This window comes from Calidris pugnax, unplaced genomic scaffold (assembly GCF_001431845.1).
Source record: "Calidris pugnax isolate Ruff unplaced genomic scaffold, ASM143184v1 scaffold158, whole genome shotgun sequence".
NCBI classification, from domain to species: domain Eukaryota; kingdom Metazoa; phylum Chordata; class Aves; order Charadriiformes; family Scolopacidae; genus Calidris; species Calidris pugnax.
The window spans coordinates 467751-492426 of record NW_015090942.1 but is presented as its reverse complement, the minus strand read 5'-3'; the positions used below and the strand labels follow the sequence as shown (position 1 = coordinate 492426).

The window sequence follows — 24676 nt, the reverse complement described above, 5'->3', positions numbered from 1 at the left end:
CCAAAGCTTTCCAAATCTGGACTAAGCTGAGGAGTTTTAGCATCTTCACGAGTCTGAGCTCTTCCAGCTTTCCGTGAGACCTCATAGGGACTTATTTCCCACCTTCACAGTGGGGAACCAGGCACGGGTGGGCAGCAGGGTTGGTGTCTTCTCCTTGTGACCTGCTTGTCTGTACGTACTTCTCTCTGTTTTACCAATTCTGCATGGAAGTGGAGTGGTCGGGCATTGGAATAGGCTGCCCAGGGAGGTGGTGGAGTCACCATCCTTGGCTGTGTTTAAGGGCCGTTTAGATGGGGTACTGAGGGATATGGTGTAGGGGAGGACTTTGTAGAGTAGGGTAGATGGTTGGACTCGATGATCCCAAGGGTCTCTTCCAACCTGAATGATTCTATGATTCTATAACTCCTTGTCTCCTGGTTGCTTCCCATTGTGAATCAGGGTGTGCACGGTGTGGAACCCCCAGAGATGCCTTGTGCTGCACTGAGAAGTGTGATAGGGCTGAGTCCCCCCAGGCCACTGCCAGGTCCACCCCAGCGTGTCCCAGTGTCCTCCCAGCTATGGGACCCACTGCTTTGCTCCTGAATACACAAGGTTGTCCTCTGGGCTTTTTATCTCTTAGTAGAACACATCGCAGTGCGGGTTGTGATTACGGAGCCATCAGCGGGTGCCTGTAACACATTTTGGCAAGGATGCAGGGTGGCTTGTGCACCACCAGCCTGCAGGAGAAGGGCTCTCTCCCCTCCTCGCCCTCCCTCCCTGCTCTGGAGCCTGTAAGTGGTGTTATTAAAGGCTGTCGGGAACTGCTGTCATTGGCACAGCCAACGGCTGACACAAGGCAGCCCTCAGACTTTGACTCATCTGCAGCTCACACACACACGAGCCAGAGAACAGGCAGTTTCTCACACACATCGCCCTTTTTTCCAGCTGTTTGGGCCCTTTTTTGCATTCATTTCGGAGAAGAAGTCTTGAGTGTCCTACAGTGTAAGGAAGAGATTTGGGTTGCCTCGTACTACCAGCACGTGCCCAGCTCTCTCATTCATTCCTAGTGGAGTTGGCGTCCCTTTTTCCTTAAATACAACACACATCCCTCTCTGTATATCTCTCTCTCTGTGTGTATGTTTTATGCATATACATAAAAATACACATTTATATGCAGGTTTCTACACAGAAATGCAAAATGCACATGGTTAGGAAAACGCCAATCTGTTCACCCTGCACTTTTCACAGATCGTTGCTAATTTTGCCCGCAGTTCAGGAAAGGTCTTGCAGGTCCAGGAGGAGATTTCTGGGGAAGGAAGAGCAGCCAGATTTTAGGAAGGGTTTAGGGCAAGCCCCATTATCCTTTTCCCTCCAACATCCCTGAATCAGGCTCTGATGGGAGAGAGCCTTTTTTCTAGCTTGTAGGGAGAGGGAAGGGAGGAAATAGTGTGAGGTTTCGCTCCACAGCAAAATTGTGAATAAATGGTGCAATCTCAGAAAAACCCTTGTGTCTGGGAATGTGGCTTCCTTTGAGCTCGGTTGCTTTAATGCTTTTCAGGAGGTGCTGGTCGCACGCAAAGAGGTCCCTGAGGGGCTGTCATGGGGAGAGGATGAAGGTTGTGCACCACTTCTCATCCCTCCAAGTGGCTCGGCTGGAGCTTGGCCATGAGCACTCAAGTGGGGCAACACAAGGTGGCACGAACCTGGAGGAGATCCCAAGCAGATTGCCACTTGGTGACAATCTGCTTTCTCAGTCCTTGGTCATGCAGACACTCCTGCTCATGCAGCCTGTGAAGACAGGCTGAGAGAGTTGGGGGGGTTCAGCCTGGAGAAGAGAAGGCTCCAGGGAGACCTTAGAGCCCCTTCCAGTCCCTCAAGGGGCTCCAGGAAAACTGGGGAGGGACTCTTGATGAGGGAGGGGAGCCATAAGAAGAGGGGTTTTAAACTGAAAGAGGGGAGATTTGGATGAGATATGAGGAAGAAATTCTTTGCTGTGAGGGTGGTGAGATGCTGGAACAGGTTGCCCAGAGAAGCTGTGGCTGCCCCATCCCTGGAAGGGTTCAAGGCCAGGTTGGAGGGGGCTTTGAGTGACCTGGCCTGGTGGTGATCCTGCACAAGGATATGCAAAAGTTACAGTGTGATGCTTGAAGACTGTGCTCCTTAGACTTGCAATAGGGAGTTGGAAGAGAAAAACACAGCCCCTTCCACGCAGTAGTTCCACTTGGTGGTTGTCTTCTCTGCTGCCTTGCTTTCCCTTCCCTGGTAATGCAGGCAATAGAAACAGCTTTATTTTATAATAAGCAAAAAGGTCTCCAGGTGCAGGTTTGTGCTTGCCTGTCTCTTCTCCACTGCTCTCTGCCAGTGGGTGACTTACTTCTCCACCCATAATTAGCCTCTTCCAAGGTCTCGCCGTTGCTGGGCTGAAGGCAGGAGGTTTTACAGCCACTGTCTGTTCTCAAACATGGGAAAAATAAGCCCTTCCTCAGCTCAGTGTTAAGAGGGAGTGGATTTTAAACTGGTTTATGTTGGTGCTGTAGTGGAGTGGTCGGCAGAAGGGACCTGAAGAACCCCACGGCGACGCCGTTGTGTGGTGGGGAAGGTGGACAGAGGGGTGGAGGATGCGAGACTCAGCCTTCCCACTCAGAGGAAGGAATCAAATATCTGCCCGATATCAAATACCATGCTCGACTCCTGCGGGACCGAGTTATTGGTGAGGAGGAAGCTGACCTTCTCCTGCATTTATGAACAGAATCTCTGGTTGGCTTTGTTTTTGATTTATTTTTTTTTTCTCCCTCCTGTTACAGAACGCAATACTTCATTTCACAGGAAATAACATTTTCTTCATTTTCTCCTTCGGTGTGATTTTTTTTGTTTTAAATGCTGCTCAAGCCCCTTAGCTTTTCTTAATGAATACTTGGTTTGGCAGGCTGGGAGAAGATGCTCCTGCCTGTGTCTGTGTGGGACCATTAGCTGTGCTGGAGCCCGGGGATATTCCCCTGTCACAGCTGCTGAGGGTTGAACAAATTCTGGAGCTGGACAAACACATGATTATTTTAGTAGTCACACCCCAGCAACTTCGAGAATTAAAAGTAGTCAGCATTTCCCTTACTGCCAGGCAGATCTATCCTTCTTCCTCCTGGCTCTCTTATCTCCAGCCTTTCCCGATGCGGCTTTTTCTGCAAATCCTTTCCTGCAAGAGCTGGACTTGAGCATCTTCAGAGCAGCAAGTCCTTCGGAGCCCCCCGTTTCCTTTTCCTCCTTTTTCTGCCTGAGGAGAGCAGAGATTTGGAAGCTCAAGAGCTCTGTGTTTCCTGCACATAGGTCCCTTGGAGATATCTGAAGCTACTTTGCTGAAGTTCACAGGCGACTTTTGAAAACCTTGGCCACTGCATTCGTATGTGTGTGCGTATATATATATATATATAATCTCTTCTCTCTTCCCTCCTGTTTTCTTTCTCTGTCAGGAATCCAGCTGTGCAACATGTGGCACTTGTAGGACTTGGAAGGCAGGAAGATCAAGCAAACACAGAGCTTTCAGCAAGAAGAGATAAATTTCCCGAGTAAATTCAAGCCACGTAGGCCCAGTCTGTTTTAGTTTTAAAGCCCCGCTGGTAGTGATGTGTGGGAGCTGTAGATATAAAGCCAGGGAGAGAAGAAGAGTTTATTTGTATTATTTCTGGCACCTTGGTAGAAAACCCTCTGTTCTGAGTTCATGGTGCTTGGCACAATGTTAAGTCTGCATGGACCGTAGCAGAGGAACTGCCTGTTGAGCGCTACCTCCGTGCACGATTTGAAGGCAAAGGGAGAAAAAAGGGAATTATCAGCGCTGAACGAGAGAGAGAGTGTTGTAGCTGGAAGAGGAAAGCGCCGGATTTGTGGGGGTGTATGGGATGCAGATGGCCGCAGAGGAGAAATATCTTGTTATTAATAACCCATTGAATTGCGATAGCATTTTTACACCTGTGTATGCGGCCTACAATTTTTATGCCGGCTCTCCGGCGTCTGGCAGGAGCACAGCTGTGAGCTGGGGGGGCTCCCTTCTGCAGGCAGCTGATGGGGATTTCCTATTTACTGCAGAAACAGAGGACAATTTGGAGTTTGATGGCCCCACAGCCATGGACTTGCTGGAGCATGGTTTGGTCCACGTGGCAAGTCCTATGTCTTCTGGTGGTGAGGGGTCTGGAGAACAAGTCCGAGAGGACAATTTGGAGTTTGATGGCCCCACAATACTAAGCCACGGCCATGGACTTGCTGGAGCATGGTTTGTTCCACGTGGCAAGTCCTATGTCTTCTGCTGGTGAGGGGTCTGGAGAACAAGTCCTATGAGGAGAGGCTGAGGGAACTGGGCATGTTTAGTTTGGAGAAGAGGAGGCTGAGGGGAGACCTCATTGCCCTCTACAACTACCTGAAAGGAGGGTGTAGAGAGGCAGGTGTTGGCCTCTTCTCCCAAAGGACGAACGACAAGACCAGAGGAAATGGTCTGAAGCTGCGGCAGGGGAGATTCAGATTAGATATTAGGAAGAATTACTTTACTGAGAGGGTGGTCAGGCACTGGAACAGCCTGCCCAGGGAGGTGGTGGAGTCACCATCCCTGGAGGTATTTAAGAAACGCGTAGACATGGCTCTTCAGGGCATGCTCTAGTGCCTGAGATTATTGGTTTGTGGTGGGGTGTTGTGTGTAGGGTTGTGGGTGTGGGGCTTAGTTGGTGGGTGGTGTTTTTGGACTTTTTTTCTGTTTGGTGTTTTTTTTCTTTTCTTTTTTTTTTTTAATGTGGTTGGACTCGATGATCTCGGAGGTCCCTTCCAACCACTAAGATTCTGTGATTCTCTTGAGAGTGTTTGCTGACACTGTCCTAGCAAGGGTCAGTCTGGCAAAGGGAGTTGCTAGATGGGCCTGCTGCTTTTTGGAGAAGGTTGTGTTTCTACTTATCGCTCTGCTTTTGTTTGACTAAGTAAAAGATATAAATAAACTCAGAAACGGCACCTGGATGTGCTCCCCAGGTCTGTCTCCCCCTAAGCTCAGCAGTGCCCAGTACAAACCAATACTGTATTCAGCCAAACACCACCAAAACCCCAAACTTCATTTATCTTCCTCTGCTTCCCAACCCCCCTCTGCTTTTTCCTCCAGTCAAAGCTAAAGATTTACAGCCTCTTAACTTTTGAAGCAAGGGCAAATTTTAGCCCAACCTCCCATGTGAGTGGATGCCTCATGTCATTAAAATCCATCTGTAGCCACCCAAGTCTCCCCAGCTGGCCCCAGGCTGTGTATCCCAGCCATACAGGAGCCAGGACAAGGCACTGGGTGCTCCACCCCTCAGGGGCCTTGGGTAAGGGGCTGGAGCACACATGATGCTCTCCACCATGAGAGGAAGCAATCATAGGATGGTTTAGGTTGGAAGGGACCTTAAAGATCATTTAATTCCACCCCCCCTGCCATGGGCAGGGACACCTCCCACTAGACCAGGTCCCTCAAAGCCCTGTCTAGCCTTGTCTTGAGATGCTCTGGAGATCTCGAGATGCTCCAGCCTCATGTCGAAGCAGTTGTGACCTCCTCCTCAAAGGGCAGAGGGTGCCTGGGCACAGGCTTGTGTGCTTTTTGCAATATTTGAGACTTGTGCAGCATACGGGGTCCTGCGGGATGAGGGAAGGGAAACACAAGCCCTGTTCTGGAAAGAGGAATGAGTGGAGAGGTGGAGGCAGTGGGAAAATAAAGGGCAGCCTTGCCCTCTGCAATGCAGCTCAGGGGGGTGGAAAACTGTGGAAAACAGTCCTCTGTGGGTCTTACCCTTTCAGCACCTGTGTATCTGCTTCGTCGTGTTTCTTCAGGTCTTTGAGTGTGTGTTATCAAGGTCTCCATTTCTAGTGAGCAGGATTTTATGAACAGAGGTGACATTCCCACACCCTCACGCTGGAAATGCCCCTCGTCTCAGACACAGGTGCCTTCAGACCGTGCGAGCGCAGATGAACAAAGCAGATGGTGTTTGGGTCTGGATTAAATTAGAGTTTGGGGTGAGATTTTGCTTGCAGCTGACTCTGAGCAAACAAGTAACTTTCTTTTTGGGCAGCACGACCCAGGTCTGAATCCCCTGCTTATTGCAAACCCATAAAGTATCTTTTGCAGACTGGATGGGCTCAGAATGTCTGTTTCTGGTACTGGGGTTTCTCTGTAACACCTATCCTAACACAGCTAATGCTTTGGGATGATGGATCTGCAATTACGAGGCTGTGCCAACAGCTAAAACAATTGCATCACCCTCCTCGTGGCTGCTCCAGAGTGATTTGTTGATTCATTCCTAGCACTAGGCATTTGTTCGTGCAAACCAAGGGTTAGATCCTCCTAAGTGCAGAGCAATTGCAGTTTCCATCCAGTGTCTGGGAAGGAGAAGGAGAGATTTTTGCCTTTTCAGGTGTGCTTTGCAGATGGCAGCCTGACAGGTCTCCTCTGGAAGTTTGTCAGCGTGGGGAAGAGCACCTATAAATTGCAGAAAGCTTTAGCAGCCAGAGCAGCCACCTCCTCCTTTCCTCCCCTCGGCCTCTGCAGGCTGGGTGCCAGCAGCAGGACTCTGCCCTGTAGCATTTCAGGACACCCTGGATGCACCCGTGCAGCCCCACAGCTGAACGTGGTGACCTATAAATTGCAGAAAGCTTTAGCAGCCAGAGCAGCCACCTCCTCCTTTCCTCCCCTCGGCCTCTGCAGGCTGGGTGCCAGCAGCAGGACTCTGCCCTGTAGCATTTCAGGACACCCTGGATGCACCCGTGCAGCCCCACAGCTGAACATAGTGACCACGGAACTATTTAAAGCAGCTTTGACAACGGCACTCGGGTGTATAGTGCACCCATTCTGCTGACACTGGCAAAGTGGATGGGTTTAAGACTGATGCGAATGTACTGCTCTGAAGCCCTTAGCGTATGTGTGTTCATAAAACATAGAATCATAGAATGGTTAGAGTTGGAAGGGACCTTAGTTCCATCCTTAGACCATCTAGTTCCAACCCCCCTGGGTTTGGGACACCTTCCACTGGACACCTCCCACCAGACCAGGTTGCTCCAAGCCCCGTCCATCCTGACCTTGAACATCTCCAGGGATGGGCCATCCACAACTTCCCCGGGCAACCTGGGCCAGGGTCTCACCACCCTCAGAGTAAAAAACTTCTTCTTAATATCTCAGCTAAATCTTCCCTCTTTCAGTTTAAAACCATTGTACCTCATCCTATGGCTCCACTCCCTGGAAAACATGCACAAAGGAGGTTATAATAGAGAAAAAATAGAGAAAAATCAACTATAAAGGAGGTTCCCTTGCTCACGTGGCTTTGCAGAATAGTTGTCTTCTCGCTGTGGCACTGAGCTAGGGATTAAACACGTGGGCTGTATCCCTGTCTCAGCCAGGCTGACTGTGACCTTGGCCAAGTCTTCACCGCCCCAGACCTCTATCTCCCTGGGGTGTTTCTAGGTGGAAACCTCTGGAGGTGGGGACCTCCTCTCAGAGCTGCTGGCCACCCTTGCAAAGAGTAATGGGTTATTTTACTGGGGGAAACTGGAAAGGGCCTTTCAGGACAAGGTGTGATGTGCTGGTGTGATCTACGGCAGGATGGCAAGATAACAGCAGCCTCATGTCATCAGACTCCAACATCATCCCATCCTCCCAAGTCATCCATGTGGCTTTTAACATATATAGGAATAGTCTGTGAATAAAGGCTGGTGCTCCTGATTCTGTTAATTCTCATAATTTGGTAACTCACTCCAGGCTTGACATGGAATTTTGGAGTTGAGGAGGAACTGGAAAGGGGATAGTGTTGTCGTTTGCTCAGGAAGACCTCCTGCAACCTCTTCTCAGTGCACATAGGAGGGTTAGGGAAGACGCTGGATAAGTGTGCAGTAGTTCAGCAACTACATGCTCTTTCTTCCCTGCTTTTCCTTTCCGCAGTTGCATTTTCATTTTTTTTGGTTTTGTTATGCATTTTCTAAGCTGTTGAGCAAGGCAAAAATGGAAATTTCTCCCCAGAACTTTAACCCCGTGTAACTGATTTGACCTCCAGATTTGTCAGCAGCTGGAGGAAACCCACGTTAAGGGAATGCGGAGACTCGAGAGCCATGGGATCAATGCCCCATTCATGAGGAGGGGATGTCTCAGTGATTACACAACTTGCAAGTCTGCAGTCTGCCTGCATTTCCCAGTCTCTGCTCGTATCCCTTTCCCTAAATTGTCTCTACCCGATTTTCTCCCCCTCCTCCACTTTCCAGCTTCCCCCTCCTTGTGTCAGAGCATCCTCCTCTTTTCTTTTCCGACTGGGTTAATTAAGCTGAGCTGGAGTGTAAGTCCATCAGGGAGCAGAGAAGAATTTTCCTTAGTGCCACGACAGCCTCCAGCTGACACGGCGTAGGGAAAACCTGCTTGGCCCCTTCATCCCTGGTGTTGAGCATGTTCTGCTCCTCCTGTGGTGGTTGCCCAAGCGCTGTCTGATCCATCATGGGACCAGCGCAAAAGCCAAAATCTTTACTTGCAATGTATGTGTTATGAGGTGCTGTAACTTGGTCAAATTTAGACAGATTTTCAGACAGGGTCACAAGATCCCCATGACAGCAGGAGAGAACCTGCCCACTTTTTACTACCTGCTCCAAAGCCAGCAGGAGCAGGGCAGTGATGGTGCCTCTGGACTGGGCACTGGTGAGGCCTCACCTCGAGTGCTGGGTTCAGTTCTGGGCCCCTCACTACAAGAAGGACATTGAGCTGCTGGAGCATGTCCAGAGGAGAGCCACCAAGCTGGGGAGGGGTCTGGAGAACAAGTCCTATGAGGAGAGGCTGAGGGAACTGGGCATGTTTAGTTTGGAGAAGAGGAGGCTGAGGGGAGACCTCATTGCCCTCTACAACTACCTGAAAGGAGACTGTAGAGGGGTGGGGGTTGGCCTCTTCTTCCAATGGAATAATGCCAGGAGCAGAGGAAATGGTCTGAAGTTGGGTCGGGGGAGGTTTAGATTAGATATTGGGAAGAATGACTTTACTGAGAGAGTGGTCAGGCACTGGAACAGCCTGCCCAGGGAGATGGTGGAGTCACCATCCCTGAAAGTATTTAAGAAACATATAGATGTGGCACTTCAGGGCATGCTTAGTGGCATGCTCTAGTGGCCTAGGCTGTGGGGGTCTTTTGTGTGTGTATGATTGGACTCAGTGATCTCAGAGGTCCCTTCCAACCATGAAGATTCTGTGATTCTATGAAAGCATGGAAGCTTTTCAGTAAGACAGTGGAAGGAATACAACCAAGGTCAAACACAGAAAAAAAAAAAAAAACACCACAAAAAAACCCAACCCAAATTAAAATCAATAACTTGCAAAAACTTTTCTCCTAATTTAGTTCTCAGAATTGGCCAAGCCAAGTCTGAATGCAACTTCCTACGGCGATGTTAGCCCGAGGCAGACACCCAGCTGAGGAAATTGTCCCCTGAGTGGCTCAGGTCTGTCAAAGTAATGAGGACCTTAAAACCGAGTCTTAGTACAGAACATGTCAGACAACCTGAGCTATAGGTGTTGCTGCTAATGCTCGGCGGAATTATGCATGCGCACGCTGCCCTGCACCGGGAGCACAGGAATTGCATAATTTTGTGCAAAAATAAATGTGTCTGCATGCTGCACAGGAGAGACTTGTGTATCTCCTCGCAAACGTGGCCTCTGTGTGTGTATATATATATATAATACATCATCTCTCTTCTCATCTTCCCGTTAACAAACAGAAGAGGTGATTATCTTTTTACCCATATTAGCACAATTCCGCCTCTTGCCTGTATCTGATCCCGGCCAGAGGTGTCCTGTCCAGCTCAGCCCTATCTTGAGACTGTCAAACATGATTTGGAGCCAGTTATCCCACGGCAGCAGCCGGGCAGGGCTCTAAGAATAACTTCCCATTGGCCTTTATGTGTGTTGGCAGCAGCTACTCTTGTCCTCTGCCTTGCGGTGACAAAGTCACTGGAAGAGAAAAATTATTAGAATTAATAGCAAATTAGTAATAGTTTATCCAGGGATTTTTTAAATTTTTTTTTTTTTGGAAGGGGAATAGAGTTTTGCAGCTGATTCTCTGCTGAAAATACCTCTTGTGGTCTGTAAAATCCGTAAAATGGGGCATCACGGGACTGTGGTGGAAGAGATGTCAGACTGCTTTTTATTTTTCCTTCTTTTTTTCCCCTGAAATGCTCGCAAAGCTGCTGCTTCTCAGGGCTCTGTCCACACTCCCTCATTATAGCTATGGGCAGAACAAGTAGAGTCATAGTCATACAGTCACAGAGTTGTCCAGGCTGGAAGGTACCTCCAAGGGTCATCTAGTCCAACCCCCTGCAGGGTCACCCCCAACTAGACCAGGTTGCCCAGGGCCTCGTCGAGCCTCACCTTGAATATCTCCAGGGAAGGGGCCTCAACCACCTCCCTGGGCAACCTGTTCCAGTGCTCCACCACCCTCACAGTCAATCCCCTTTGCTGCCCCTGGGCTTGATATAGTGTCTCAGCTGGATGTCTCTCCTAGTGCAAGAGTGGGGATCTCCATCAGAGTCCTGTCCCCTCCTGTCCCCCCCTTTTCGATTGGGTGGCATCTCAACTGCCCCTTCAGAGGGTTTTAGCCAAAGCTTTCTGAAGTGGAAGTCCTCTGAAGAGGACATCTCTTGTTTGGGGTGATCTTGAGTGGTTTTTTTCTCAGTCTGAAGACAGCAGCTGCGTTGAGCCCTGCTTCATTCTGAATTTCACAAAGTGTACTTTTATGCCAGAACGCTTCAAAGTTATAAACAATTTTAATCCAGTTTTTATTATACTTGCAATGGAAAGCCAAGTAAGTCGTGCAGTAGATTAGTGTTGTTCAAAAAATGTCAATTCTGTGCTGTATTGTTTCATTTGTAAAGAAGAGGTCGTGCTCTACAGCGGTCTCGCATCTTCAGAAGGTGCCTGGAATTTTGGGCTGGTGAACTTTGGGGCAGAAGGATGCCTTCTGATATTTTTTGTCAGTGGAGTCAGCAGAAATAGGTTACTTCAGCTAACACTTGCAAGCTGTGAACTAACCAGGTTGGGACCTAATTGCCCCAGGAGCCACAGAAACATGGAGAAAGGCTGTCCCCCATCTGGGCTGCTCACGTATAAGGCAGAGGTGCTAAAATAAACAGCACGTGTCTGCCCAGAAAGTTCATGGGTACATAAAGACCCACCCAGAAACATTTAGGAATTTAGTCAGAATTAGCAAATGTGGAGAAAAAGAAACGAGAAAATGTCTAATATTGGGGTTTTTTCCCCATAATCTCCAGTACAGATGTCACTCTGAAAATATTGCTAATGGTTGCAGTAAACTGAAGCTTTCCTTTAGGTTTGGGAGAGCAGATGCCAACCCGCACTGCTCCTTCCCACTAGTGATAATGTGTGTGTTGGACTCAAGATCTGGCTGAGTCCAGCTACCCCTCTTTTATAGGACTCTGCTTGCTTATCTGTTCTCTTTAGCCACTCACGTGGGAAGCTGAAGATGAAGGATTTGCTGTGTCAGATCTTTTCACTGGCCTCTTCTGTGGCTGGTGGTTGCTGCTCCAGAACGGGTTGGATCCCTGCCATAAACGAAAGGAGGAAATTTTATGCTGAGTAAAGCATAAAGGGAGACTCCGTTCTTGCCTCTGCTGCAAACCCTGCATTGCTGAAGAGAAATCATCACGCCTCTATCTGTCTCTTTCCTCCCAGTAATCCGGTATTTTTAATGGTATATTTTTTATGTTCCTGCTCCTGCTGTGTGTTCAGCCTGTTTCCGACTGTAAGGTTTGGTACAGAGGCAGAATTGATGGTCCTTACTCCAGAGGAGCCTGGATCTACACTTTTAGACTGAACATTAGGAAGGAATTTTTCACAGAAAGAGTGGTCGGGCATTGGAATAGGCTGCCCAGGGAGGTGCTTGAGTCACCATCCCTGGATGTGTTTAAGGGACGTTTAGATGGGGTACTGAGGGACATGGTGTAGGGGAGGACTTTGTAGAGTAGGGTAGATGAGTCACCGTCCCTGGATGTGTTTAAGGGACGTTTAGATGGGGTACTGAGGGACATGGTGTAGGGGAGGACTTTGTAGAGTAGGGTAGATGGTTGGACTCGATGATCCCAAGGGTCTCTTCCAACCTGAATGATTCTATGATCTCTGTGAGTACTTGGCATGGATCACACTGGGCTGGCCAGTTATACTCTCTTCATTTGGGAGAACTTCCCATAGAATCGTCTAGGTTGGAAGGGACCTTAAAGATCATCTCGTCCAACCATCAACCTAACTCTGACAAAAAATAAATTAGAAATAAGCAATAAAAATAAATCACTAAACCATATTCTTGAGGACCATGTCAACCCGCCTTTTGAACACCTCCAGGGATGGTGCCTCAACCACTTCCCTGGGCAGCCCATTCCAATGCTGGATAACCCTTTCCGTGAAGAAACGTTTCCTAATATCCAATCTAAACCTCCCCTGGCACAACTCCCCATACTCTCTGAACCATCAAATACTGGTCACTGGTAACTGAAGCTCATCTGGTTTGCAGGTAGCCTGATCCTGTGCAGCAAATCCAAAAGTCCTACATCCCTCTGAAGCTTTATTTCCAAACCTTATTCCCCATCCCAGCATCATCTTTGATTTTCCCAGTCCTGTTGCTTTTACCCTGAGTCTCTCGGGCTGCCCTCTTCCAGTTGCCCTTTGAATATAGAGCAAATTCTCAGACTTTGAAGACTGGGGATTCTCTCCTGGCTTCTGCTTCTTTCCTACTGGCTTCCCCACCTCCAAACACAGATCTTGGTGCTCCAACAACCAGTAGATCAAATTCTAAAGGTTTTGGTTTTTTTTTTCCTTTAAGTCCCACATTTTATCCTTGCTGGCATCTCATGTAGATCTAGAGAGTGGAAATAGCCAGTGATCTCAAAGTCACTGTGAATAGGGAGTTACTCTCTGTGCCAGGCTTTGGGGAGACAGCTGAAGTATGATCTCTGTCTTACGAGATTTGGCTCTTGGTGGATTTATACAGTGCTAATTACGCGACTTCAGCCTGAGAGAGAGGACTTGTGTCTCACAGATCTTCCTAAGACTGCAAAGCAGGGGGAAGCATCCACCCACTGGCATTGAACGCAACGTGAGCTGTGCTATACAGAAAAGAGCTGCCTGCTGACTCACGGAGAAACCTGGGGTCAGAGCCCCTTCCTTGCTGTTTGAGGATCAAAGTGGTGTTTTAGGGCTCCTGTCGGGATCAGGTCCGGAAAATTCTGAAGACTTCATCTGGGTACTCTTCAGAGCCCCCGAAGCCTGGAAGGGAATTTGCGAGCTCAAGCTTGACTTCTGAGGAAGGAAATGCTGCTGCTTTCCTCAAGGCTGTCCCAAAATGCTGTAATTGGTACACAAGCTGGGGAGACCTGCTGGGATGAAACCCTGCTCCTTTTCTTTTCAATATTCATCAACCCTTTAGGGGCAGGGGCTGTGCTTATTCCTCTTGGTGTCTAGAGCCGCAGCCTGGTCAGGATCTTCTGATCTGTGAAACGTCTTTTAAATTCTTGGCAAATTTGGCACTACCCAACCCCATGGGAGTTGCACCTCATAGAAACACAGTAGAGACACATTTTGTAGTGAAGAGAACAGAGCCCCGGGAGTGTACAGTGGCTTTGTTGGGAGACAAGAATGAGACTTCTTTGCAACAGAAGTCAACCTGACACGCTGGCTTTTGGCCATTCTTCACTTTTTCTCAGGGCTTTGGACCTATATGGTCTCATACACACGTTTCCCAAGGTAGGATCAACGAAGTTAGGCACTGTTGTGACATGGTTTGTTTAAAATCAGTGACCTTGTGTGCTCTTACATGCTTTTGCTATGATAGTTTGTTTGTCTGAGGGTTTACATTTCCCCAGTTAACTGTGATAAAGAATAATTTTAATAGATTTACCCTCAGAATACTTTCAGGCCGGTGTGCTCCAGAAGAGAGAGTGTAACCCCGGTCTCTGGATTTGTAGGTTATTTCCACGACCTCAAAACACCATTCTTGTTTCTGCAGCACTGAATATTTGTGTTCTTTCATTCAAGCCTCTGTGTAGCAAATTCCTGGAGGAACTGAGAAACCATTACAAACCTCTCTGCTCTCCCTCCCAAGCACAAAGGAGCACAGTTGTGACCTGCTTTTGCTGATGGGAAGCCAAGTCTGAATTGCAGGCAGAAACACCCTCCACGTGGAGTTCTATCACACAGGGAAACCACAAAAAAAGGAGGAAAGTCCTACTCACAGCAAGTGTAAATCCCATCACTTAATAAGCTTCTGGCAGATGTGCAGGTAACAAGGTGATGGGCACCATGTGAGTGCTTGAATAGAATAATCTGTGTGACGAGGGAAGGCTGTGTTGTCCCTCCTTGGCTTAAGTGCCTTGCAAACAGCCCACTCCTGAAAGTAATCTCTTTATTTGGGACAAGCTGCAGCTTGCTCTGGGTTCTGCTCATTGTGGTGAGCTCTTGAAGAAAAGATGCTCTAGTGTGGGAGACTTGCCTTCAGTTTCCATCAGGCGTTGGACAGGTTGTAAGTTCAAGGAAAAAGGATTTAGATGAAGTTAGAAGCTGTTTTTTTGTTGGTGGAGCTGTTGACAATGTCTCCGTATGAGTTTTCTCACCACGTCGGCTCCCAAAGAAAAGCTTCTATCTGTGGTAATCAGGGTTTATTAAAGGAAGCCAGGGGAAAAAAAAAAAAAAAAGTCTTTAGCTGAGATTAAAGGGATTGTGTAGATGCACTGGGTGCTGAATTGCTGTGTGCTGCCTCTGTCGTCGCTGGGTGTCTGCCTCGTCAGCATCTCCCCGTGGCTTCCTGCATCCCAGGAAACTAATAGCTGTGCCTGAGTGGAGACAACGTAAACACAGGAGCGTGCCTCCTGATTAACGCCGGGCTTCATTAACCACCCAGACCCTGGGTGCTGTTGGCTTCCTCCTAGCCAGGTTCTGGCCTGGTGGAGGGGCTCACTGAGCTCATCCCACCAGCCACCAGGACCCTGGGGTGGTGTCAGACCAGCTCTGCAGGAGGAGGTGGTGGATGTTCTCCCTCTCCCACTGCTATTGTTCAGCACATTTGGTCCTGGTCTATATTTCAACATGTACTTTTGTTCTGTGTCCCTGGCTGGAGCTGGACCCAGGGTGGGTTTGCTTCCATGGCTCCTCATGTGTGACTCCTCTTGCTGCTGACCTTGCGGTGTTCCTGCTGCCAACGTGTGGCCGTGGCAAGGTGGTGAGGTGAATCTCTCTGCCACCTTTGATGGCAGGAGGGCTGTGTGTGTGTGTGAGGCAAATGGGGAGATGCTGTTGTCTCCTGTGTTCACCCAGTGACATGTTCCTTTCAGGACCTGTGATTGCAGTGGGGTGGATTTGTGCCAGTCTCCAGTAGAGGGATGTGACCATGGCTTTTGCGAGATTGTCAATCAAACCCAAATGTCCCAGCTCCCTGTACGCTTCCTCCCTAGTCCTTCCCTCCCTCTCAATTGACAGACCAGTCCTTTGTGTCCTCTTTATTGCTGATTTATTCCTACTTCCTCAGCCATAGAGCATCCTTCTTGACTTTGTCTCCTTGAAACCTGCTGCATTTTGAGGACGTATTCAGCATTCCCTAGCTTTCTCACCTAATAACAGCCACCACCTGAGTTAAAGAAGTTAGGAAAGTTTCTTCCTCATTGGCTTTTTTGCATCCAAACTTTTCTTGTCCAAGGCCATATCTATTTATCATAGGGTTGCATGTTTTAGAATCTTGGGATCATGTCCTGGTGATCTGCTTTCCAAATCAGTTTTGCCGTCTGTGTCTGGAGGAAGGTTCTCCTTGCCATCCCCTTCCTCTACAAGTGACAGTCTCACCTCAAAGTCAGTCATAGTCAGGTTGGAAAAAACTCTTGGGGTAATTGAGTCCAACCATCAACCCAACTCTACAAAGTTCTTCCCTACACCATATCCCCCAACACCACACCTAAACAACTCTTAAACACATTCAGGGATGGTGACTCAGCCATCTCCCTGGGCAGCCTATTCCAATGTCATGATTCTCAGCTGCTTGGGCCTCAAACATTTCACCTCTGGAGTGTATCTCCTCTTACAAGTCTTATGAGGAGAGGCTGAGGGAGCTGGGGTTATTCAGCCTGGAGAAGAGGAGGCTGAGGGGAGACCTTATTGCTCTCTACAACTCCCTGAAAGGAGGGTGTAGAGAGGTGGGGGTTGGTCTCTTCTTTCAAGTCACAGGTGACAGGACGAGAGGAAATGGCCTCAAGTTACGCCAGGGGAGGTTTAGATTGGATATTAGGAAAAATTTCTTCGTGGAAAGGGTTATCAGACATTGGAATGGGCTGCCCAGGGAGGTGGTTGAGGCACCATCCCTGGAGGTGTTCAAAAGACAGGTTGATGTAGTGCTGGGAGGTATGGTTTAGTGATGGTGATGCTTCTTGTTTGTTGTGTGGGTGTCTATTTTTGTCAGTTAGGTTGACGGTTGGACAAGATGATCTTTGAGGTCCCTTCCAACCTAGAAGATTCTGTGATTCTATGTTGTGTTGGCCACTTATTTTAACGGGCACATTTCCTCCTGTTGTTGCAAATCTGCTCTTGGGTGTTGTGATGACCTTTGGGCAGAGGGCTCCTGTTGCAGAAGAGGGTCTCTTCATTACCTCTTCAGCCTCTGGGTCACGGCAGTTCCCATTTCCCTGTCCTGCAGCTGTGCTGACTCTGCAGGGCTAAGAGGAGCAAACCGGAGTAAAATATAGGGGTAAAATAGATATCTTTTTAGTACTTGAAAAGAATAATTTCTTCCTAGATCTGTCTAGTGCCCGATCAAACTGGTGTCTGTTAGAAATATGGATCATAACTCATAAGTGACGGGAGCCGGTGTTCAGGGTCGCCACGTGATGTTTCTGAACACAGGACTCAAACAGGGACAGCTTCCCCCTTCTGCTGCTCTCTCAAGGATGGCCTCTTTTGAAAGAGGAATGGTTGTGCGGGGAGAGCTCATCCCATGGCTGCTCTATCTATCATAATAAAGGTTATTAAAAGCCTACGTGACCGGCCTGCCTATCCCTGCGGAGCGAATCCTCTCCCGCTCGCAAGACAGTCCTGCAAACTCTGCAGTATAAGCTTGATTTTATTAAATATTTGCTTGACCAGAAAGGCAAAGCAGAACAGGGTAAACACGCCGAAAGTAAATGTGAAATGACCTTTGTCCGTCATCTACCCCGACGCCTGCGGCTGCTGCGGCGGGGAGGGCAGCGGGGGGTGAAGGTGATCATACAACAGCTTTGAATTTCTGGCTGCTGTGAGAATTTTGAAATATTTGGGGTGGCATAAAAGTGGTGGATGCTCTGCAAGCCCAGACTTACCCTTTCCACTATCAGATCTAATCAGCCTACAGGTCAAAAGATGACAGGATTTATTCTCTTTATTATTTCCCCAAGTAAATTTTTTTCAGTTCCGCCGGTGTTGGCAGAGCTGCCACATCTTCCTCCCTGCTGGGATCTGCAAACAGTGATTTTTTCCCTTGCCTCCTGCTTGCGCGGGGCCGGCTGTCATCACTTCTGCTCAGCTACTTGCACCCCTGATTTCAGCAAAGTCACTCTGTGAGAGAGGTGACAGGACACTGGCCTGCAGGAGTGGAGCTGGGGTTTGACCAGCTTTGTGAAATTCTGATCTGGGTGTTAAGGAGGGATGGAGGGAGGAGAGACCTGTGTGCCTCAGCCTAGCCACCAGTAATAAGGAGCTTGAATGATGAGACCTGAGCTGGTAGAACTCCACCTCCCACATGCTCAGGGGGATGGAGCACCTCTGCTACGAGGACAGGCTGAGGGAGCTGGGGTTGTTCAGCCTGGAGAAGAGGAGGCTCCGGGGAGACCTAATAGCAGCCTTCCAGTACCTGAAGGGGGCCTACAGGAAGGCTGGGGAGAACCTGTTTAGAAAGGCCTGCAGTGACAGGACGAGGGGCAATGGCTTCAAGCTGGAGGGGAACAGATTTAGACTGGAGATGAGGAGAGGGTTCTTCACTGTGAGGGTGGTGGAGCACTGGAACAGGTTGCCCAGGGAGGTGGTTGAGGCCCCATCCCTGGAGATATTCAAGGAGAGGCTCGACGAGGCCCTGGGCAACCTGGTCTAGTTGGGGGTGTCCCTGCTGACTGCGGGGAGGTCGGACTAGATGACCTTTGGAGGTCCCTTCCGGCCTGGGCAATTCTATGATTCTATGATTCTATGCTTCGTGGGGCCATAAGGGGCCAAAGCTGCTTTTGGAACAGAAGCAGCCATGAAAAGGTGGAGGACCAGGGAGAAGATGGATGCGTTGAGTAGGAAGATGCATGTTCACAGCACAAGGATGGGACTGGGTGATGTGCTCACCGAATTACAGAAGCTTTTGGAAACCCATACTGCTCCCACCACCCTGGTTAAAAACTGGGAGATTTTAAGAGATTGAGTGGTGCAAGGAAACCCCCTTCCCTCTGGAAAGTCACCAAGCTGGTCCCTGGGTTGTTAGTTTTCCTACTTCATGGTCCTTTAGACTTGATTACTGCTAATAGTTAGGCAACCCCTTTCTCCTTAGTCATCTGAGGTGCCCAAGGGGAACTGTATCTCCCTTTAGGACAATGTTTTCTTGGCTTTTTGTGCAGTGGGTGGAGAGCGGTGTTGTGGTGAGAGCCCAGGGGAGGGAGGAGACCTGGTGCTCAGTTTGCTCCGTGCTTGGCTGCGTGCCTGTTGTAGATGTGGCTGTGAAGGTTGGCACACCACAACTCCTACGTCTGTACTCCAAGCTGGACTGGCACGAGGCAGCTTTGATCTGGAAGCCACAGAGAGCCTGTTCAAACAGGCCCATTCTGGACCGAGGTCTCCCTGAAAGGATGTTAATGTCAGACCAGTGCTGGCTTCTTCTTGGCAGACTTCAAGGGTTGCAAAAGAGCTCAGCATCCATCTGGACCTGTCCCTGTAGGCAGGTCCCTGACCTTCTCTAGGCTTCAGTCCTTCATCCAGAAGAGCAGGATAATAATCCTTCTCCTGTCCTGTCTCCTTAGATAGCAAATACGCAGTCAGGTCAAAGTTGGCAGTGCAAACAGCAATATTGCTTGATGTTTCTACCATGAACCTTCTGTGCTGCTCTGGCTTCCAGTGAATTTTTTGTGCCGCACCATGGGGCGTGTGTGTGTGTGTAATGGAGAGTGAAAGGGTGCTGATTTATTATTATTATTATTATGCTGTGTGATTTCTGCTCTTTCCACCAGCATCTTTTCTTTCAGGAGGGCTCCCTTTGTGCTGGTGAGGGTGGTGGAGCACTGGAACAGGTTGCCCATGGAGGTGGTTGAGGCCCCTTCCCTGGAGATATTCAAGGAGAGGCTCGACGAGGCCCTGGGCAACCTGGTCTAGTTGGGGGTGTCCCTGCTGACTGCGGGGAGGTCGGACTAGATGACCTTTGGAGGTCCCTTCCGGCCTGGGCAATTCTATGATTCTATGATTCTATGCTTCGTGGGGCCATAAGGGGCCAAAGCTGCTTTTGGAACAGAAGCAGCCATGAAAAGGTGGAGGACCAGGGAGAAGATGGATGTGTTGAGTAGGAAGATGCATTTTCACGGCACAAGGATGGGACTGGGTGATGTGCTCACCGAATTACAGAAGCTTTTGGAAACCCATACTGCTCCCACCACCCTGGTTAAAAACTGGGAGATTTTAAGAGATTGAGTGGTGCAAGGAAACCCCCTTCCCTCTGGAAAGTCACCAAGCTGGTCCCTGGGTTGTTAGTTTTCCTACTTCATGGTCCTTTAGACTTGATTACTGCTAATAGTTAGGCAACCCCTTTCTCCTTAGTCATCTGAGGTGCCCAAGGGGAACTGTATCTCCCTTTAGGACAATGTTTTCTTGGCTTTTTGTGCAGTGGGTGGAGAGCGGTGTTGTGGTGAGAGCCCAGGGGAGGGAGGAGACCTGGTGCTCAGTTTGCTCCGTGCTTGGCTGCGTGCCTGTTGTAGATGTGGCTGTGAAGGTTGGCACACCACAACTCCTACGTCTGTACTCCAAGCTGGACTGGCACGAGGCAGCTTTGATCTGGAAGCCACAGAGAGCCTGTTCAAACAGGCCCATTCTGGACCGAGGTCTCCCTGAAAGGATGTTAATGTCAGACCAGTGCTGGCTTCTTCCTGGCAGACTTCAAGGGTTGCAAAAGAGCTCAGCATCCATCTGGACCTCTCCCTGTAGGCAGGTCCCTGACCTTCTCTAGGCTTCAGTCCTTCATCCAGAAGAGCAGGATAATAATCCTTCTCCTGTCCTGTCTCCTTAGATAGCAAATACGCAGTCAGGTCAAAGTTGGCAGTGCAAACAGCAATATTGCTTGATGTTTCTACCATGAACCTTCTGTGCTGCTCTGGCTTCCAGTGAATTTTTTGTGCCGCACCATGGGGCGTGTGTGTGTGTGTAATGGAGAGTGAAAGGGTGCTGATTTATTATTATTATTATTATGCTGTGTGATTTCTGCTCTTTCCACCAGCATCTTTTCTTTCAGGAGGGCTCCCTTTGTGCTGGTTTTAAGTAGAGAGCTCAGAGACGAGAAAGGGAGGATTAGCAATTAAATACGCTCTGATGATGGCATGGCTGTGAAGGAGGGAGGAGGAAGGAATACTCCACAGTAATGTACTTTTGTTTTCTTTTCTCTTTGCTTGTAGGGCAAAATCTGCCAGGGAATTGGTGTTTTGAAGACTCTTACAGCTTTTAATCCTCGTTCCCTTGGGAATACAAACCTTTCTAATCATGTCACCGGCCATGTGGAAATGGACTTGCCTGGTTTCTCACCTCCTACTATCCACCACAGTGTCGCCTCTTGGCAGGCAGCAGCCACTCCACCCAAAGAGGCCCTTCATCACTTTCACTGGAGACCAAGCAGAGGGGAACTTCAACCACTTGGTGGTTGACGAAAGGACTGGGCACATTTACTTGGGAGCTGTCAACAGGATCTACAAACTCTCCAGTGACCTGAAGGTCCTGGTGACCCATCAGACTGGTCCTGATGAAGATAATCCCAAATGTTATCCTCCCAGGATAGTCCAAACCTGCAATGAACCCTTGACGCCCACTAACAACATAAACAAAATGCTCCTCATAGACTACAAGGAGAATCGATTGATAGCCTGTGGGAGTCTTTACCAGGGCATCTGCAAGCTTTTGAGGCTGGATGACCTCTTCAAGCTGGGGGAGCCCTTCCACAAGAAGGAGCATTATCTCTCTGGGGTGAATGAGAGTGGCTCTGTTTTTGGAGTCATTGTTTCTTACAGCAACATGGATGACAAGTTGTTCATTGCCACTGCCGTGGACGGCAAACCTGAGTATTTCCCCACTATTTCCAGCAGAAAGCTCACCAAGAACTCCGAGGCAGACGGGATGTTTGCGTATGTCTTTCATGACGAGTTTGTGGCCTCTATGATCAAGATCCCCTCAGACACCTTTACCATCATCCCTGACTTCGACATCTACTACATTTATGGCTTCAGCAGTGGTAACTTTGTCTATTTCCTAACTCTACAGCCTGAGATGATCTCACCACCTGGGTCCACCACGAAGGAGCAGGTTTATACCTCCAAGCTGGTCCGGCTTTGTAAGGAGGACACAGCCTTTAACTCCTATGTTGAGGTGCCCATTGGCTGTGAGAAGAACGGGGTGGAGTACCGGTTGCTCCAGGCAGCCTACTTATCTAAGGCTGGAGCCATCTTAGCGAGGTCTTTGGGTGTTGGCCCCGAGGATGATATCCTGTTCACAGTCTTCTCCAAGGGGCAGAAAAGGAAGATGAAGTCCTTGGATGAGTCTGCTCTTTGCATCTTTGTCCTGAAGAAGATCAACGATCGCATTAAGGACAGACTGCAGTCCTGCTACAGGGGAGAGGGGACATTAGATCTGGCCTGGCTCAAAGTCAAGGACATTCCCTGTAGCAGTGCGGTAAGTGAAGACCCTAAGCCCCCAACCTTGACCTCCTCATGCGCTCACAGATCTTAGGTCAACGATTAGAGCAGGGACCAAGGAACTGAGACTGCCTCGTCCCAGTCCTGGCTCTGCCTGCATCCAAACATGCCACCTAATTTAACCAGTTCATGCCTCAGTTTGCTCACGGAGGAGCTGAGGAAGGTCATCACCTTCTGACCTCCCCAGCCGTGTTATGTTTGCTGCTGAACTAAGCCAATAGGCCTTGAAATCTTTAGGAGGAATTGGCCTGTTGTTGCTGTTATCTCGCTGTTCAATTCATTAGGGGTGGAATCACGCTCCTTGTGCAGTCTTGGCTCAAACCTAAACTGAAATAGGACCTAGATAAAGTCGAAGGCTGGTTTCTGTGTCTACTGGTGTAATTTTATTTCCCTGAGCTGGAGTCAGAGCAGGATTTGTTCAGGAAACTTTGTGAAGTCAGGGCTTTGTTTCTTCTAGGGCTGAGGAGCACTGGTCATTAACCATCAAAGTCCCTCATCTTCCAGTTTCCAGCCAGCTCTGTGCCGTCTCTGTGCTGAAAAATTAAGGCCTGGCTCGAGATCAAGGATTAAATGCTGCGAGATTTAAGGGCAGGATGGGGGAAGAGGCTGGTCTACCTGACCTACAAATGGTCTTAAGAAATTGCCTTAGTTTATTCCGTCGGTTCAGTAAAGTGTCACTGCAGAAGTCTGCATCAACCCCCGCCAGCACGCGGCTGGCTTTGATACCACGCACAGAAATCAGCATTACAGCCAGCACTGCACCCAGGCTGCTGTAATAGCCGCCTCTCCGGGCTTTGATTTCCTGCCTTAATTAGCTCTTTCAAGTGAGAGGCAAGTTCAAGCCTGAGCAAAGGGAATACGGAGAAACGCCAGAGCGCTTTCCTGCCCCATAATCTCCAGGCAGAGTCAGGGCTTGGGATGTGGGATTGCTCCGGCTTTCCTTTCGTACTCACGTCTCCTTTGCTGAGGGATCTCTGCTGCTCTCCCCTTGCAGGACAAGGATGGACCAAGAGGAATGCAGATGGAAATTTCATTGCGGGGAGACTTATCCCGCCTTACTTAGAATCATAGAATCATCTAGGTTGGAAGGGACCTTAAAGATCATCTAGTCCAACCATCAACCTAACTCTGACAAAAAAATAGATAAGAAATAAGCAATAAAAAAACCCCAAACACTAAACCATATTTTTGAACACCTCTAGGGACGGTGCCTCAACCACTTCCTTGGGCAGCCCATTCCAACGCTGGATAACCCTTTCTGTGAAGAAATTCTTCCTAATATCCAATCTAAACCTCCCCTGGTGCATCTTGAGGCCTGCTCTAATTGCCCTTTACACCAGTGCCCACAGCATCGGTGCTTGCCCGTACCCTGCTCTCACGCTCCCACACCGAACGTGTGGAGGGACAAGCCCTTCATTTCAGTTGGGATCTCTTCTGTCCACACCTGTAAAGTTCCCCATGGACTATGGCACAGGGAGAAAGGCTGTGCCCAAATCTGGCTTTGATTTTTTTATTATTTTTTTTTGTTTAGCCTCGAGGCCTCTGCACATTCAAAGAGCTGCCTTTAGGTTTAAGCTGGGAGCTTCCCACTGGAGTTACTTTCCCGGGCAGTTAAGCCTCTCCATGCATTTGCAAATCTGCACTGCTTGTGCTCCGTGCTAATGCTTGCAATGCTGGACCTCAAATCAGGAGGTGTGAAACCTGTCAGTCACCTGGCTTCTGTGGCTTTGGACAGGAGCAAAAAGGAGAACAGGTTTCTTGTGCACCTTGGGGTGAGTCCTTGACCAAGAAGACTGACCTATCAGTTCGGGTCCAGAGGAGTCCACAAAGATGATCAGAGGGCTGAAGCACCTCTGCTATGAAGACAGGCTGAGAGAGTTGGGGTTGTTCAGTCTGGACAAGAGAAGGCTCCAGGGAGACCTTAGAGCCCCTTCCAGTCCCTAAAGGAAGCCTGCAGGAGAGATGGGGAGGGACTCTCGATGAGGGAGTGGAGCAATAGGATGAGGGGCAATGGCTTTAAACTGAAAGTGGGGAGATTTAGATTAAATATCAGGAAGAAATTCTTGGCTGTGAGAGTGGTGAGGCACTGGTCCAGGTTGCCCTGAGAAGCTGTGGCTGCCCCATACCTGGAAGTGTTTAAGGCCAGGCTGGATGGGGCTTTGAGCAACCTGGTCTGGTGGGAGGTGTCCCTGCCCAGGGCAGGGGCATTGGAAATGGGTGATCTTTAAAGTCCCTTCCAACCCAAACCATTCTATAATGGGACTGAATTTGGAGGAACAGGTCTGCAGAGGTTGGGGAGAGGGCAAGGAGCCAGGGACCAGGTGACACAGTGGGGAAAAACTGTTAGAGCACATTTGTGGTTGCATTTCTTTATTGTGAATCAGAGCTGCTAATGCTCCACAGCTGGAGAGAGAGCCTGAAGATCCTTGAAGAAAAAACAGGAGTGTCTGAAAAGTGTTAACTAAGTGGGCTGTCCTCTCCTTAAATGAGTCTACTTAGAGCTGCTGGCAAGCCCTGTCTGAGATCAGCTGTGCTGCCCGAGGGAAGAGGTATTAGTGACTTGGCTGCTGCAAGGGTTGCAGAGTCCAGCTGCTAAGCTTGGAAAAATATTTGATGGTTGGTGAAGTATTTTGGAGCCTGCATATATGTCTGTGAGGGCCTTGTCTCCTCTGCTGATGTCCTGCTTGCCAGCCATCCACCAGCACTGCTGCTCTTGCCTCTTAGTGTATCTGAAGCAGCTCTAAAACCAATTACA

The 24676-nt window shown here is 49.1% G+C and overlaps 1 protein-coding gene across 1 annotated transcript in view; it reads left to right on the top strand.

Moving 5' to 3' along the window:
* Positions 1-20641: 20641 nt before the first annotated feature.
* Positions 20642-24676, top strand: part of LOC106893684 (plexin-A4-like) — a gene marked incomplete at its 3' end in the record, with an annotated part of 465431 nt that continues 461396 nt past the window's right edge. The window contains exon 1 of the mRNA XM_014951857.1: positions 20642-21898. Coding sequence (XP_014807343.1) covers positions 20720-21898 — 1179 coding nt within the window. The remainder of the gene's footprint in view (positions 21899-24676) is intronic.